This window comes from Centrocercus urophasianus, unplaced genomic scaffold, assembly GCF_019232065.1.
Source record: "Centrocercus urophasianus isolate 14NV4802_14NV808 unplaced genomic scaffold, USGS_Curo_1.0 seq_20, whole genome shotgun sequence".
Classification (NCBI taxonomy): Eukaryota; Metazoa; Chordata; class Aves; order Galliformes; family Phasianidae; genus Centrocercus; species Centrocercus urophasianus.
The window spans coordinates 9,244,331-9,261,943 of record NW_024884756.1 but is presented as its reverse complement, the minus strand read 5'-3'; the positions used below and the strand labels follow the sequence as shown (position 1 = coordinate 9,261,943).

Genomic DNA, 17,613 nt, shown 5'->3' with positions numbered 1-17,613 from the left:
TAAAGTATGAAATAGATATAATTTTCCAGTAAGAACAGAATTCAAAAATCATCTCCACATAAGTGACAGCATGAGGTCATAGAGAGCCTTAAGGATGTAAGATTTCCTGAGTTCAGTTCAGGTTCTCCCTCCTCTCAACTAGGAGAAAACTAAATTTTAGCAATACAGAAATCTATCTCATCAGATGAACTTCTATCATACACAAGAATACCAGAAGGTCAGTCGCCCCTTAGCGGGCCTCAGCTGAACTGCAAAACAATTCAATTCCGTTCCTATTAGGTGTCAGAAGACAGGGACTTCGAGAGGAAGGCAGATTAAGGAGTTGTAAGAACTCAGTGCATTTTCAGGTGTATCACACAGAGGCACTCCCGCTCTTCTTTAGAGTCAGACTATATTGAATGCTTGTGTGCCTAAGGAAATGGACCAAGAATAAAAATACTGCAGAATGAAAATACTGCCTTCCTTTATACATTCTGTCTTCAGTGAAAGTACATGAAGGAAAAAAATATGAGCACAGAACTTACAGGAAACTAGCTGGTATCCGGTAACTATAGGCTACCGCAGAACATCTATATTTACACGAGGATTTATTCTCTACTATGCAGCCATTCGCCTCAGCGAGACCTGAAAAGGACTGACAGACTTAATTTATAATAGCAACTTCAACACTGGGGCATATTGACTAATTAAAGCTCTCTATAATAAAAGAGATAGCCCATTTTTGGCTGCCTTAACACAGACAGAAAAAAATACAGCGATGATCAGCTTCCACGAGTCCTGGTCCTAAAGGTTCTAACGGAAGTGGGACTATCGCAGACCTCCGTAACCAAACCTGAGTTTAAAGGCGAGAAGCCAGCAGCCCCACTGACACTCAGTTTCCTGAGCCCAGCGTGGCAGTAATGGCAGAGGTAAGCTTGCTAAGCGAGACAGATCCTGCCGATACCAGGAAATTCAGTAGAAACCGAACGCTCTCTTTCAGCTGTCTTCACTAATGCTTCAAGGATACCGGCAAGGCAGAGAAACCTGACAAGGAACTTGGAGCCGCTGGCCACAGGGGAGAGGAATTTTCAGAGTGTCAGCTGCTTTGCTTTGCACCAGGGAAACAGAAAAATCAAAATCGCCTTACCATATCGACCAGCGCCACATAGAGGAACATGCCTGCAGTGACTGCGAAGATCCACAAGGTGATGTTATTCGCATACTGTCCCACCGCTGTGCCGATCAGCATGCCTACGTAAGCCATCATGGCGGACAGCAGGTTGTACACAATAGCTTGCTTTACTGTCATACCAGCTTTAAGAAGCACAGCAAAATCACCTGAGGACAAAAATACAGTGGTTTAGTACCAGTACTCTAGACAGCAAGTAGCTAAGTTTCAGCAATGCAAGGCATTGCCCAACTAAAACGCTGCAGCGATCACGCTGCGGTAGCATTTGTGATCTGGAGGAATGCGGGCCAGGCTAAAATACAGTCAGGCCCCCACGTCTGTCAGGACCCTGAAGCTCCAGGCGAGGGTGAGATGAGTGGATTCCATTCCATTGTAGAATTGGAACGTGTCCAAGACCTCCTCACAAAACTGAATCTGTGTAAGTCCATGGAGCCGGATGATATCCAACCTAGGGTTCTGAGAGAGGCGGCAAACGTAGTTGCCAAGCCGCTCTCCATCCTATTTGAAAAATCGTGGCTGTTGGGTGAAATCCCTGGTGACTGCAAAAAGAGAAACACTACTCCCATTTTTAACGAAGGGAGAAAGGATGACCTGGGCTAGTGAGCCTCACCTCTGTGCCTGGGAAGATCATGGAACAGATCCTCCTAAAAGCTTTGTTAAGGCACGTACGAAAAAACAGAGGCGATTTGAGACAGCCAGTATGGCTTCACTGAGGGCAGATCTTGCCTGACCAATCCGGTGGCCTTTTATGATGGAGTGACGGCATCCGTGGACCGGGGAAGGGCGATGGATGTCATCTATTTGGGCTTCTGCAAAGGCTTCGACGTGGTCCTTCACCACACCCTTCTCTCTAAATTGGAGTCGATACACTGAAAGGAAGGGAAGCCATCCAGACCTTCCCTGGACAGACTGTAGAACCAGGCCCGTGTGAAGCTAACGAGGTTCAACAAGGCCAAGTACGAGGTGTTGCACTTGGGTTGGGACAATCCCAGGTGTTTATACAGACTGGGCGAAGAACTCCTCTCTCGAGCTGCTGTTTTGTAAATCTTGGGACACGCTCATATTTCACGTGATGTATCTTGTGGCTGATGCATCATGATAAGCTAGCACCCGAGAAAAAATGCTTTAGTTATAGACAAGAGTAAAAGGCATCAGCAACGATGCTTACAGGCTTTAGCCAAACATCCATTCAAATCGACCGGACTCGGTGATAAGCGGTACATCTGGACATCTACACAAAGACTTCTCCTTAATCATTTAACTTTCTGTAATACGTCATACGCTATATAACATTTTTGAAGACAACGCAATAGACTCTGCACAAAATGGCAGAGGTGTAACACAAAAAAAAATGTACCCTCTGTACTCCCGAATACCTTTGTGAGCATCCTGAAAATACTTCACAGAACACTATAGCTATTATGTCTGCCAAACACATCTCAACAGTCTCATTACGTATGCTGAAACAATACTGCTCAGTCACTCTGCAAAGGTCCGGTCACCCTCGCTGCAACTGCGCCTATCCAGCAGCTACTGGGAGGAGTGTCACAACAGAATTTACACACACACATTCATTCAGTCTTTTTTGTAGGAAGTACCAGTTTTATAAAATTCGTTACCTAATTCATGGGGCAGCTCGTGACAAAATACTGCTATAGATGTACTAATCCCTCCTGTCAGACCAGCGCTAAAAGCTGCTCCTGAAAAGAAAAAGAAAAAAAAGTTACAAATGCTATGTTACTATATAATCAATGAATGTACAGATGTTATAATTATGAAATATACCACAGCGTTTGGCTAAGCAGTTAATATACCAAAAGAGAACAGATAGAACGCTTACATGTATCCAGCGCTCTCTATGAAACTCCAGAGAAGGGGATCTCCAGAAAAGATCCTTCCCCACTGGCAGTCAGGTCTTAAATGGGTCTAGGAGAGGTGGAGCCAGGCTCCACCCCTTCTGGCAGCACAGGTGAATTGCCTTCACCTGTGCTCTCGTGGCTGACTCATGGCTCACCTCAGGTGATCAATCAGAGGTTTAGGCCGTGATTCAGCAGTTCCCAGATAGTTACTATCCTCTGATCAGCAAATTTATTCAACAGACTCGCCACCTTTTCTTAAAACACGCACACTAATACTTTTTGATTATATTGCAAGTACCCTGGTGTGCATTAACGCTGTGCACGTACATTATTACTAGTTCAACCGAACAGCAAAACCTGAAAGAAGAGAAACACGAAACAGAGACAGAAAGGCCAAAGGGGAAAACGGCACCACTTCACGCGCTTGGGACGTTTCAAGCTCACTGGGTAATTAAAAAGGCACAAGAGCAACAGTTTTCTGGGTCGCAAATTCCATCTAACGTGTAACAGTTCTTTAATGCCTATTCTTAATGCAGTATCAGCAATACAAACAAGCCTAACTTCGGAAACAATAAGAAGAAAAACATTTGTGTGAGACTTTTTTAAAGTAACGTTTGCATATATTAATTTAATTCAACTGACTTGAAGTTTGTACCCTAAATCATTTAGAGGTGAGAAAACTGACAATAAACTTGTGCACTTCAGAAGCGAAAAGGTACAAGGAGAGCTTGCAGTGAGCAGGCCAAACAGAAAAAATGAAGGCACAAACTTAAGACGGAGAGAAAACAAACTTCCCTTAGAAACCTATGCGTTTCTTCTAAGGTGATATATTAAAAAGATCTATATGAGCATTTCTGAAATGCACAGCGTACTCCATATTCAGCCATTTCGATCTGATGCAGAAGTGTTTAGAAATGGAGTTTTAAAACAGTGAAGCTCTCAATACGTGGCAGAACGATCCCGTTAGCCCTCAGAAGCTATTGCCAAAATGTCTTATGCATTTAAAATAGAACAGGATTTGTTACACAATTATTTTAGTTCAAAACTGTTCGAAAAGAAGCGGAGATACTATACTATAGAAGAATTTATCGTTAACTCAAAATATGTCTAATTAGTTTATTTCTTCTCCTTGAAAACAGGCAAGGAGGTAAATACATCCCTTCTGCAAGGAGTTCACAACTCCACATGCTCTTTGCATCTACCTTACTGAAATAAATAAATCAAAATATAAGAGAAAACAATCACATTTAGAGGTTTATATGAATCAATGTTGACTTAACAAGCTAGTGAGATTTGTAACTGTTCTAATTTGCCTGTTCGATAGTTTAATTTCTTATACATTTGGCTAGAAATATATCTACATTAATTGTATGTAAGCAAAAGTAATACTTTGCTTAGTTTTTTTTTTTGTTGTTTTTTTTTTGCATAGGAGGAAGAATGACACAACAACCGGGCTCACAGTACATTAATTACAAATACTGCGTACGTACTGTTAATAACAAAAAAATATTACTGCAAATATGTAAAATCCTAAGCAAATACAATTCTAAATAATTTCTCGTTTCTTACTCTAAGGAGAATACTGAAACCCAAACAAGCAACGTGCGTTTCAGGTATTCAAGGAGTTTTCTCTGTGCCTATATCAATTTGACAGAGATCGCTACTGTTGTTGATATCAATATAGTAATCTCAGTGGAAACAGACAATAGAGCCAAGATTATCAGAACCGATGATCTTTTAATGCTCGCAATGATTTAACAGCGTCGGTAGCCACAGGAGACAGGGAAATTTTCCCTGTGATCCCTTGTAAAACACTACCCAAGTTACTTGAGGTAGGAAACTGCTGAGAAACGCTCAGCGGTTTTGTTTACCTATTGCTAAGCCGTCGCTGAAGTTGTGAATGCCATCTCCCATGATTACCATCCAAGCAATATTAGCTATCCCTGTATCTTTCAGGTCTTTTCCAGAATGACAGTGGCCGTGGGAATGATGAGAGTGTTTGTGATGCCAGGGGTGACTGTGTTTTGTAGCTATCATCTTATCTTCGCCGTGGCTGTCATACTCTAAATCATGAAGATCGTGTTCTTGAGCAGCACGTAAGACATCGTTGTGAGAATGGTGCACGTTGTTCTCCTCTTCTACTGACAAGAAGTTTTTAGGAGGGGATTCCAGCTGGCCATCTAAGTCGGTCAGTTCGGTTTCATTAAGTCTGTCTTCAGATAGAACAGAGTCATCTGCTCCTACATTGAAGTCAGAGGAGAGAAACATCGCGTTAATTCCTAATTAAAGTATCGCCAGCGCCTACTGCAACACTGAGCTAAGAATTTAACTGCTTTGCGCAAGCAAAAACAGTGTTTTAACTCAGCCCAATCTAATAACAGCGCGGTCAATGTTCTGCCAAAAGTAAATATACCAGTGTAATTACCCTATCTTTCAGCAATTTGCATATACAGCATTTACAGCGTCCACTGTTTTAGCCTGACGGACCGTACCTGTAATTCTGCTACTGACAAACAATACGGTTCAACACTGGATAAGGACAGTTGCCAGGACCGTACCAATGTGCTGCAGTCCAAATTCCAGTTTAGCAGAGGGTTTCGGTAGCTTTACTGCAAATTGTTTACTGAATGTACTTTCAGAGGAACAGTGCTATAAAACCCTGCCAGTAGAAGCAAAACTCCTCCGATTGTTCATTAAAAGAAAATGAACACATTTCAAACGTGTGTATCACCACGCTCATAGTTAAAAAGTCTTTCTTTTCTATGTCAATCCTCCAAATCTCATTTTTAGTTGCTTGAATGAAAAAGGCCGCAGACCTAACATTTCCTTCTTGGAACCACTCAAATGAACAAACTGCATTTGTACAAACAAAGCACATGGATTCTTCTTCAGGATGTGAGTTTCAGCAGTCACGCTGGCAACAGAACGGGAAGTTGATGAAGCAAAGCTCTTCCCTTTCTCTCATCCCTTCGAGACAGGTGCTACGGCATCCTGTATGGGTGCATACTGCACCAGCAGTACGATTGTCATAAACAAACAATATGTGAAAGTTGTTTCGGATACCTGAGAAATATCTGAGACTCTCCATTATGTTTATCAAAAGAAGTAATTTTCGCTTGGCCTTCTCAGCCAAACAGTAACTGGTCAGAAACTGGAATCTCTCAAGTGTAACCGATTATGCTCCTTCTGGTCACGCGTGTTAGTTTTCACCAGGGCTGAGCTACCTTAACCAGAGAACTCCTCCCAGAACTAAAGAATCACAGCCACCCAAAACCCTGACTGCCTCAGAAGTCTGAGAACCGCTTGCAGGGTATATCAGGAAGCGTTTGCAGCGCTCTCAGATCTAAGAAAAACAAAATACATAGTGCAGGGAAAGCCTAATAAGTCTTATTAACGATTTACATAACAGCAGTGCAACTGCACAAGAGGTGACATGCTACATGCTGGAAGTTACATGTCATTTCTTCGAGTCTCACAGTCAGAAAAAAACACTAAAAATAAATGCCTACCTGCAAGGGGTTTGAGCTGAAGCCAGTCAGCATCTGGTCTATTATTTAGTTTCTGATCTGAAAGTTTCCTTCCAATTGGCGATTCTTCACTCTGCTTATTCTTGCACCATTTCTGCTTACTCTGCAACGGGAAAGATTTAACGTCTGATTTATAGAGGGACATTGGTGGAAATAAACTAAATGGAAATACTGTGGAAAAAATCTTAGAAAAGACACACAATTTCACTTTTTGAACAGAGTACAATGTGACAAAGAATGCTGTAACAGCCAAGAAACACACGTACGCAGACTCATCGTACTTGCTTTGTTCCAGACAACAAGCACATAGCAAGAACAGCCCCTATTCTGTTCAATTTTAAATCATCTACTCCTACAACTTCCTCATATTTTCCATTAGATAACAGCTTGCTACTTTCCTGCCTGCAGCCGTACGACAGCTAACGCAGATTTGCCAAAACAGCCTAAGGGATTTAACTATTTAATTAACCTCAAAGATGAGGCACGCAACCTAACAGCTTTTATCACTTTATCACAAGGTATGCTTCCTCCGACACAGAAAGTCATCTGCTACCCGTTCAGCTGAAGCAGCAAGTTTGATACTGAACTGGAAAAGTTGATATCTTTGCTCACTTTTTTTGGGAGCAACCGTTGCAGCTCATTTTCTCCTCGAAGTCAAGCGATGGAAGCAAATGTGATAAAAATTTGTAACGACTGCGAAAACGACGTAGATCTTTCACGATTTGAATATCAATGGATTGTCACGTAGGCCCTCAAGTACCCACTCTCTTCTTATTCTACTATCATGAATACAGCTTACTTCTGGACCTAATGCGTCTATAATTTTTTGGCATTTCCTTATGTGAACCTCTGTTACACTGGCACCCTCAGCTGGCAGTATACAGTCAAGTTCCCTGTCAACTGCCTGACAAGTGCCTTCCTCTACTATCATTTCTTCTGTATGTACTTCCTTTCCTATTTTCGCAAAGAAACAATAGCGTGCCAGAGAAAGAGCTGTAATTTCTTCTGCTTAGGTGTACTTCCAAATGTAACTGGCTGAAAAGATGATACTTCCCCCATTTGGTTCCTATGTTGTCTTCTCAGATTAGGTTATCGTAAATGCAGCCTTTTTTATCACGTTTCCTCACGTGAAATCAAACGACACGGATTAGCAGCACGCGCTCGGTCATCACACAGACAATTCTCTCAACGCTCAGAAGCTGAAATATTTTTATATTAGCGTGCAGTTTTTTCACGTACCTTTTGTTTATTGTAATGCTTGTACATTCTTATACAGTGTTCAATGATGAACAAAACATAAATGCCTCCGAGTGCTACAAGACCTTTCAATACTGGATCATTTTCTTGGAGAAAGCCTTCGTTCTCTACTCCATGTCCATGGGCATGTCGATGAGAATGCTTGTGTTCATGAATGTGGCCTGGGCCGTGGTGGTGACTGTGATTGTGGCCTCCGTGTGACTATAAAGCAAGAGCATAGGGTAACTTGGCGCAACTGGGGACTGAAACGGCTCGAAACTTAGAAGGCAAAGTGTGCAACCTCGCCCCAAAAGCAGCATTAATGATGCTGTGGAAGATTCTTTTCAGGCAAACGCATCTTACCACAGAAAATTTTTGTTAGACTATTCATTACTTTAATATTCTTCTGGTTAATTTTCAAACAAGGTGAAAAAAAACGAACAAAAACATCTCTCCAGCTTTTTTCTGTCACTGTGATGAAAAAACATCAGAGAACATCACACAAATTACAGCTGCTGCCCTCTCAGTAAGAACTAAACCTCACATTTTTAACTATTCCAATTAGTTACAGTCTTAAGTCAGTTTTGCAATACAACAACAACAAAAAAAAATCTGTACTTAAGTTCACACAAAGAAAACATTAGTCTTCTTGTTGAAAGGATAAAGATAACTAACAATATAGGAAATACCTCCTATTCTAAGAATTACATCAACTGTCACGAATGAAAACACACTTACCTTCCCAGGAGCTTGGGCAGTTTCTCGACCGAGTGACAAGTTATTCTCTCCCCAGAAGCTAGCTAGTAAGCAGGAAGCTGAATCCCCTGAAATACTTTTGGGTGGCACCGATACGGAAGCACCAATTGGCAAGATACATAACGCTGCTAAGTTTAAAATAATCTTGTTGGTCTCAGGTGTTTTTAGAAACATTCTGAAAGAAGTTTGGCTATGAACATACAACAACAGTTATATTTGTTTTTTGTTGTTGTTGTTTTTTGTTTTGTTTCGTTTTTTATAAAAAGAAACCTGCTTTGTTTAAATGTCAAGACTCCAGTACTGTTGCAAAATGTACCTAAGACAATTCACTTCTACGTCAAGGAACGTTTCCTGTGTCAATACTTGTCAAGCATTTGTAAATTCTATGCGCACTTAAATGAGAATAAAACGTAAGAAAAGCAATACTTACATGTGGCAACAGATGGAGTAGAGCGTCTCCGCTCATTGTTCCTACAGCCAGAGCTACCAAGAAAGTTAGAAGAAATTTGAAGCACCATTGGTTAATGATGGGAATCAAGATCACACCTAGCAAGGAAAGCAGGCTAATGACGGTGATAGAGATGATACCACAAACCCAGGCTGTGGGAAGAAATGGATACAGAGAGGTTATCAGAACAATACTTCTAAAACTTGTAAGTCTGATTAAAGACTTTAAACTATCTCTTAACAAGGTGACTCTCCTTTAACCTAAAGGTGCTGAAAAATACAAGAGAGCACTGGAATCCACAACAAAATAACGCAGACTAGATCACAGCGCAAAAAAAAACCATCAGAATACAATCAGCCAAGAACAACAGTCCATCTACTCCTTCTGACTTAAGTTCCCAGCTTAGCTCTGCAGCCCACTAATGAATCACAAAAAGCAAACGATTTCATGCTGAAACAAAAAAACCTCAGCTATTTTTCTTAACTTACTATGACTTTTCAGACACTGATTCACATCTAACATCCCGTTTTCACAAGATTCTTACAGAAATTTAAATCGGAGCAAATACTTCTCCCCTTTGGTAGAAATAACGTTCAGCTACACACTGCGCTCCTCATCCGGTGCTTTGAAGCACATATTTTTACTCAAGAAAAGAGAGTTAACAAATGCTCAAATAAGAGTTAAAGAGATGAAAGTGCTTGCCACTAACAAAACCAGAACGCATTTTTTTGTTGTCATTACAAGAAAAAGTGGTAATAGGCAAGTTAAAATCAGCACAACCCAGTGAGGTGGAGACGTGCAAGTTTCCTTACGACGTGGAAAAGAAGGAATTACACAAGAAACAGAGCCTATGAACAAGGAAACATGCCCCTTGCAATAAGTATCTCACCCTAACACAATACTTCCTTTTTTGTCCCATCACAGACAGCTCAAAAAACAATAAAAGCTGACCGATTCCAACAGTACAGTTCTTAAGTTTCACAGTCCCACAGCTCCAAAGATAAGAACAGTCGGTGGCAGCAACATTGAGTTGCCTCTTCTCAATGACAACACAGCAATACACATAAAGTAAGCGTGCTTACAAAACAAAACAAATTTACACGTAACTTTATTAAACTGAGAGTCACGTATATACAGTAAATAAGGTTGCAGAAGAAAACCATCAGTGTCATTATGAAGAGTAACGTATTGCAGTGACACGGAGCAAGGAAAGATATGGCTCTCCACAAATTTTCACTACAGGCTCCCATTGTATAAATGTTAACTGCTTGGGCTGAGAAGTTTTGAGAAGGCAATTTCCTCTAGTTATACTTTTAAACTATTCCTCTCAAGGAATAAATGCCTAAATGTTTCAGGTACTTCCAGTTTTCTTACTGGCTTCATTCTTAATTCTAATTGTCTGTTAGTTTGTGAACTTTAAGGAAAGTTAGCAAATTTTGAGTGTAAAACCATTAGCATCTCTGTTACTTAGGTGCAGGATATGACTTCCTTTGTCTTTGTGAAGGTCTGCTTGCTCTTGACCGAGCAGGGTCAAACACCTTGGGAAATGAGTGAGGGAACAGGAGAAGAACAGAGCGAGTATAATATTGCAGCTGCTCAATGAAATATAGAAGCTAGCAGTCGTAGGCCCAAGAACTCCATTTGCACTAAAAGTGCAACAGACCAGATTTAGCAACGTTTTGCCACTAAAACCCTGGCTGCTGCAGCCTGCCTGTTTAAACACCACTAGCTGTTCTAAATTTTATTTTGGGATATTCATTCACACAAAGTATACATGTGTCCCATGACAGTGCAGAAAAGGAAACAACCCAATAGAAATGCAAACGTTTAAGAGCATATCCACTAGAAGAAACTGACTGGAAAAAGCTCTGGAAAGCATGTGTTATCTACTGGAACGGACAGTGTGAAGAAAACAGAAATTGGTGAAAAAGCAAGTGCTGCAATCAGATGTAGAACTGAAGAACAGGAAGTCAGAAAACAGGAATTCAGGTACATCTAGAGTGGAAGCCAGACCCTGCAAACAAAAACACTGTTGCTATACAACCTCGATTCATCGCCAGAGCACTTCCATCACGTGCACTCAACAAACAAGCCCTACTGAAAGAGACAGGGACAAGTAAGGGATGAGTAAAGATGAAACTCAATACTGAATCACAAAATGCATAGCCAAGTTGCCCAAATTAAAATTACAGCTGCTTAGCACGAAACTGAATCTCCAATCTAGACACAGGTGTTACGATGTTAGGTGCCAGGTTAAATGACCTGGCCTTAAACAGCCTTCCATGGACACCAGAAATGGAGATGATGTGAACTGGCTGAAGCTTCATCTGTTACAGTGTAGCTTTGGCAAACACTCTCTGAAGGGCTCACATGCTTTTATGAACGATACAGTATCTAAACGTGGCACCATGATTAAGATGAGGCACATGAGAATGAGAATGCAGACTCTCTGCCCCTCTCAGACTTCAGCCATCGGCTTTCAGAAACCATCAATGCAGCTACTAAAACTCTTACGAGCCGTACGGATCCAAAGTTGTCACCACAAGTTTGCTTTCAAGTCACACAAAAATAACTACCTACAAAAGCAGGGTATGAGCCTGCAGTTACATGTGCATACAAACTGATTTTGATAAAGCTACATCCTGAGATGAAAAGGCTGTTAGTAACTCTGAACAAAATTACATCAAAAGATTCCAAACAGCCGTAGTGACCAAAACACTAAAACGTTTGGAAGTAGAACTAATACACAATATTACAAGCACTGCAAAAGCTCATAAGTAATAAAAGACCTTGGTGCATAACAGTGTCAGGAATACTATTTAAAGCTCAGTCAACGAAGTGAAGCGATTATGTTCTGCCTTATAAAATGCTTGTGGAGAAAACACGAAAGAGGTGATCCAACAATTTCCCCCGGAAGGGACCTCTGTTCAAACAGCGGGTAGCAAACAAAGCTTGCTTGGATGCTCCGCGCCAGGATGCTCCGCGCCATACCGCACAGCTATTTGTAAATTAAAACAGAATAAAAAGACAGAAAGGTGAGAAAGGCTAACTATCCGCAACCTTTAAGAAAGGCTCCATTGCGGCTTTACTGGACTCGGGGAATGGTCGGCTCCAAGGGAATGCTGGCATCCGCACAGGCAGATTTACAGGGCAAGCACGATCTGAAATACTTTTCAACAGCAGCTCTAACTGATCCCTGGCTTAAAAAAAAAATTGCTCAGTGTTTATTTGTATCAGTTCTCTGTGCTGCTCCTTTAGCGAGGGGCTAGATTCTCGTTCTGGTATATATTATTGTACCGACAGACAAACTGGGGCAATTACACTCTCAGAATCATCTTGTTTCACTTCAGATGTGCACAGTTTTACTCTGTAAATGCACAGACATAAGCACACTTAAAAGACCTTTGCCAATATATATGGTAATTCTGCCATTCATGCAAAGAGTGAGCTGCTACGACTTCAGGCCCAAGGACAGAATTAAGCATGCAGCGTAGCATCAATCTGTTTGGTCAACCAAATGACAAAAGTAGATCTTAAGATCTATGTGTACTGAACTTAGAAAAGAAAAAAAATACCTCAGTTTGTCCAGTAACTGCAGCAGTGTACATGCTCAAATAATTATGTAATTTAGGAAAACCACAGTGCTCTTCAGATGTGGCAAACAGATTTGCTTTCCCAATCCGAAAAATGCGTCTGCTTACTCATTCTAGATCCAGATTTAGATTTCCAGCTAAAAACCTATAGTGAAATAAAAAGCGGCACTAGGTACAGCACATACAAGGATCTACCTCTCTGACTGGCTGCACATCGGCAGTCGGACATCCACGTGGCCTCTGGATGGCTGCAGAACAGATGGGGCTGTGAGGAGAAGGCAGAGGGGAAGAACAACACACATCATACAGCCCTCTGCCTGCTCCTCTCAGGTGCCTAGAAGTTGACTAATCGAAGAGATTAGTTTGATTAACAGTAGGCATACGTTTCCTGTATGCAAGTTCTGTAGGAATGCTCTATTTACAAGGATGCAACCTCTTCCAATGGGTACACTACGAAAACTCCTAGAAGACTTTGAAACCTCTGTAACAGAAGACATTTAAGAATTATCTGGAGTAACAAGTACAAAGCTCAACACGGTTTTATAATTTTTGGTCATCATTTAATTAAATTACTTTGCTCTAGATAACTGCACTGTGAGACCTAGTGAAAATCTTACGAGTTAATACGAGCAAACAGAATCAGCACTAGTCTATTACACATTTGGAAAGCTTTTAATTAAAACTAAAGAGAAGCACAAGCATCTTGTGTTTAAAAATGGCCTGAGTGTTCCTAACTTTACCAAGCATGGAGTAAGGAATGTTTATACAAGCCGGGGCAAGCACCCCTTCCACAGTCCTCAAGCACTAGGGTCACAGAGTTGACTAGATCAATCTATGCCCGTGACAGGGGGGCAGTAGGCCCCTGCCCTTCCCCCCACCACCCCAGCCCCACATAATGGGAAGTAAGGTAAGGAGGAAAAGAACAGCAGCAACAATCTATGGAGGAAAACTTATTTTACTATGGTATCGGAATACAAGATAACACAATATAATACAATTTAATTGAAATTGAGATTAATAAATCAGACAAGATGGGAGAGAGAGTTCCCGGAACCGAGCCAAACCTGAAAAGCTGGGAACGGTTAGGAAAGCACCCTCCAGCACCCACTGCCAGGCAGTAAGAGACCTCTCCCCACCCAGAAGCGCCAGATCCCATGACTTCTGTAATGTACAGGGATAGCTACCTGGAATTGGGGCATTAACACTTTAATGCCCAGTACACTATGTGATGTTTTGATGTGGAATACTGAAACCTGAAAAAACCACAAAATATAAAACCATCACAACTAGGTAAGATTTGATATTTTATGATTCGCTTCCTTACTTAAGAAGTGAAAATGTCATTACGGCACCTGAAGTCTCCTTATACTTAGAAACATAGTATATGTGACACTGTTAGATTACAGGATTTATCACTATCTCATCAGGTTGACCTACTTCAGAGATGAGCAACTGTTTTCAAAGCTGAATTATTAAGTTAAAAACCCACACGTTTTCACCACTAACTGGCTAATGTTGCTCATATGCAAAACACCAGATACCATGGCATGTTACTGTTCACAATAAGGTTCGCTTATTTTGCAAATTAAGTCTCTTAAAATTTTACAGGACCTCCAAGTTCAGCTGCTCATCAACTCTCCTACTCATTACAGAGACAGAAAAAGCATTACTTTAAAAAGAAGCACTCAGCCGTACGAACTTTACAATTAAATTGATTCAAAACATGTGCAACGTGACAGTTTTATCCATCTTTTCCACATTTCAACTGGCAGTAAACACTTAACGCTGTTCTATAAATCCTCTTGGCAGCAGGGCAGGACAAGGGTCAACTCTTACTACGGTGAGACTACCCACAAACAAACGATCTGCTGCCATATAAAACACACAGGACATTCACTTTCCAGCAATCTTTTAATATTTAACAAGATACTGTGTCACTATACGAGATTTCTGTATAACAAGCTTAAAAAACACTTTTAATCGGATCTTCTGGAAAATGTACTGATAAAGTCACTGTCCCCTACTCCTAAACTAAAATAGGCAAACCGAATTTAATAATAAAGTTAAGGCCGATGCAACTGCAACTTTTCAGCTTACGGAGAAACGCGTGGACCATCTCAGCCTCTCTAAAAGCAAGTTGTAAAATTTTAAATGATGTAACGAACCCAAACTGTGGGAGGATATGATGACCTCCAGAAGTGCTACCTGGAACGGGTAGCTCAGAGAAGCTAGCGTAGATGCCTCATCCCTGGAGGTCAAGGCCAGCTTGGACAGGGTCTGGGCAACCCAATTTAGTGGATATTTCCCAGAGTCACGGTTCCTTTGGAGAAGCTACGAGGCTACCAAAAATTATGCTTTGTCTACTGACTTAATGGCGTGTACTGTCCCAAATATCTTCTAAACTTTACTTCACTCTGCAGTCAATGCTGAACTGTACAATGCTTCAAACTTTGAAGAAAAGTTAAAATTCACAATGCAAAAAAAAAAAACCACAAAAAAACAGAAGGCTTTGGATATGACACACCTACCTGAAGCGCCTGTTTTATCTTCGCTCTCAATTGATGCAGTTTTACTTTTCACAAGATCTTCAAGCTCATCGTAATGTACAATACAAAGCCTTCTGTCAATCTGGTATAGCAGAGCAGGACACATATATATAAAAAATTCAGGAGATATTTGAGAGCTGGTTTCCAGACCGTAGCGTCGTAGCAGCTGAGTAACATTTAAGCACTGCAAGCAAACGGTTCAAACAAATTAAATAGAAAAGCAACCATTTCACTAAAAAAAAAAAACAAAAAAAACCCAAAAAAAACAAAACCAACCCTACAGTTGTGGAAAACACAGCACATGATTTCAAAACACACACAGGAATGAAAAACTCTGGTCCAAAATGTTCCATCAGTGCTCAATCAGCCTCAGCTGATTTAAGCTGTTTTGAAGAGGAACAAACTGTCAGATTATACAACTCAGTCCCCAAAAGTATATGCAATTTTTGATAAATGTCAGTGAAAGCAAATTTTCCTTCTAACAGTTACACAGTACAAGCAGTAAAGAAAGAGCAAGAAGAAAGGAACAGAACATAAATCAATCCAAGCCAGGTTTCCTAATACTTCTCTTTCAGCCATTAATGCTCTTGCGTTTAGAGTTTCCCTTTGCAATTAACGTTAAAAACTAACTCGCCACTCACTCCATCCCTTTTTATACTGCTATACTTAAAACCATGTAGTCAAACCGTCCTGCTCATGCTGTAAACTGTGAGGGGATAGGGACAGTGAATTTATGGACCTGGGCAAAATAGCGGATGCCGAAGAGTAATGGTAGAAAGCGCTTACACCATGTGCGGTACAACAGAAATTGCATCTATACTGCTTCACAATCTTTCAGAACAAAGAAACAAGCACGTTGGAAAATATGCATTCTTATCTTGGGAAAAAGTCTCTGCACAGCTTCCAAAAAAGTAAATAGTCTCCGATTCAGAAAGTCCAAAAAGGACAATAACAAAAAAAAAAAAAAGATGTACTCCTGAATATTGGAGGAAAAAAACAAACAAGAACAACAACCACCACTTGCAAACAAGGTACATTAGAATGCTTTAAGTATGTCCTCACCCTTTAAACAGAGACAAGTAGGCAATATAACCTGAAAAAGATGGGTGACGGGAAGGCAGAACAGTTCATTCTGCTTCATTTGTGGGTAAGCATCTTCAAGTCTTACTTAATAACAGCAAAAGCGGACCTACCAGTTCTCCATTTCATACTCACCTCTTCACAATCGCGTTCGTCTTCATTACGATCCTTATGACCACGTGCTGAAATAGTGTGTTTTCGTACACCTGTGTGCTTACAAGGTGCCTCTCGCTTGCTGGTATGGTGATGACCATCCTCACTACCCAGGCCGGAATCCTGATGTCCGTGATTAGTGGAAAGATCGCCACTGTGTTCACGATGGTGCGCATGAAAGTGAGACGCATCGTGTACATGATCGTGTTTATGAACACGATTGTGCTCACACTGATCACCTAGGTGATGGTTCGGAGGACAGTCTTGAGTATTATCTCCTGAAGTCTCACTAATTTTCTTTCGTTTCTTCTTCTGTTTCCGCTGTTTTCTTTCACGCTGATCCTGGGTCGTGTTGGTTTCTGTGGAAGGCCCGTGATTCTGCTCTCCGTGATCACTGTGAGTAACTGAATCATTACGAGAATGATGCGTACCGTTATGGTCGAGATGATGATGCGGATGAGGGTGGTGATGATGGTGATGGTGACTCTGGTCGTGAATACGTTTACCATCACCTTTTATAGATGACACTACTGCCTCTCTCTCAGAGTTACATTTATGATTTTTCTTTTCAGCCATACCAACCACGGTTTGGTTTTCTGAATCGGAGTGGCTATGAGGATGGTTATGAGAGTGCAAATGCTTTCCTTCCTGTACTTCTAAAGCATATAGGTGAGAAACATGATCGTGGCCAATATCATCATGATTTATCACTACTACTTTTACTTCTCCTAAACCAAGGCTCGTTAACAGTTTCTCCAGGCCAAAAAAGGATAATCTTCCATTTTCACCGTAACGATCAAAGATTTTTTCAATGTAGTATTTCTGTTCCTTTTCAGCTTCCGATGTTGAAAATTTACTCGGCATGGATTCCGATCCCGCAGTCTGGTGGTAGGGTGTCTCTGAGATCTGATAGCAGTTATGGTGGTCTTCGTGTCCCTCTTCAGGACCACGGTCACGTCCATCTTTATGGCAATGATTGCACTGATGAAAGATAAATGTCAGCAAACAAACGATGCAAAATTTTGTGTGCATGTGTACCTTCATCTCTGTTTCCTACAAGAAACACAAAAGGAGGCAGTTAGGTGTAAAAACAGTCTCAGGATTATAATCATCCCAGTACTTATTTGCACCAACAGAATGACTCAAATCTTTTTAGATATTAGCATTAACAGAATAACAATTTTTGACTTCAGATACTGTATTAATACACTTCTTATTCAACAGTGAGAAGACAAGCTCTGTGCATT

General features: G+C 40.9%; 2 protein-coding genes across 5 annotated transcripts in view; one reads left to right on the top strand and one right to left on the bottom strand.

Annotated features, from left to right (window-relative positions):
* DNAH7 (dynein axonemal heavy chain 7) overlaps positions 1-318 on the top strand; it is a 102,107-nt gene extending 101,789 nt beyond the window's left edge. Inside the window, 1 exon segment of the mRNA XM_042822371.1 lies at positions 280-318. Coding sequence (XP_042678305.1) covers positions 280-318 — 39 coding nt within the window.
* SLC39A10 (solute carrier family 39 member 10) overlaps positions 32-17,613 on the bottom strand; it is a 44,689-nt gene continuing 27,107 nt past the window's right edge. For 3 of the 4 annotated variants that reach the window (XM_042822574.1, XM_042822572.1, XM_042822573.1), the window contains exons 2-10: positions 16,349-17,419; positions 15,116-15,317; positions 8,977-9,146; positions 7,794-8,012; positions 6,537-6,657; positions 4,899-5,267; positions 2,788-2,868; positions 1,127-1,317; positions 32-634 (exon numbers count right to left, since the gene is read on the bottom strand). In XM_042822574.1, coding sequence (XP_042678508.1) covers positions 521-634; positions 1,127-1,317; positions 2,788-2,868; positions 4,899-5,267; positions 6,537-6,657; positions 7,794-8,012; positions 8,977-9,146; positions 15,116-15,317; positions 16,349-17,410 — 2,529 coding nt within the window. In that variant the 5' untranslated portion in view covers positions 17,411-17,419 and the 3' untranslated portion in view covers positions 32-520. Of the gene's footprint in view, positions 635-1,126; positions 1,318-2,787; positions 2,869-4,898; positions 5,268-6,536; positions 6,658-7,793; positions 8,013-8,976; positions 9,147-15,115; positions 15,318-16,348; positions 17,420-17,613 lie in introns of those variants that run through there. The other variant, XM_042822575.1, reaches the window with a different exon arrangement.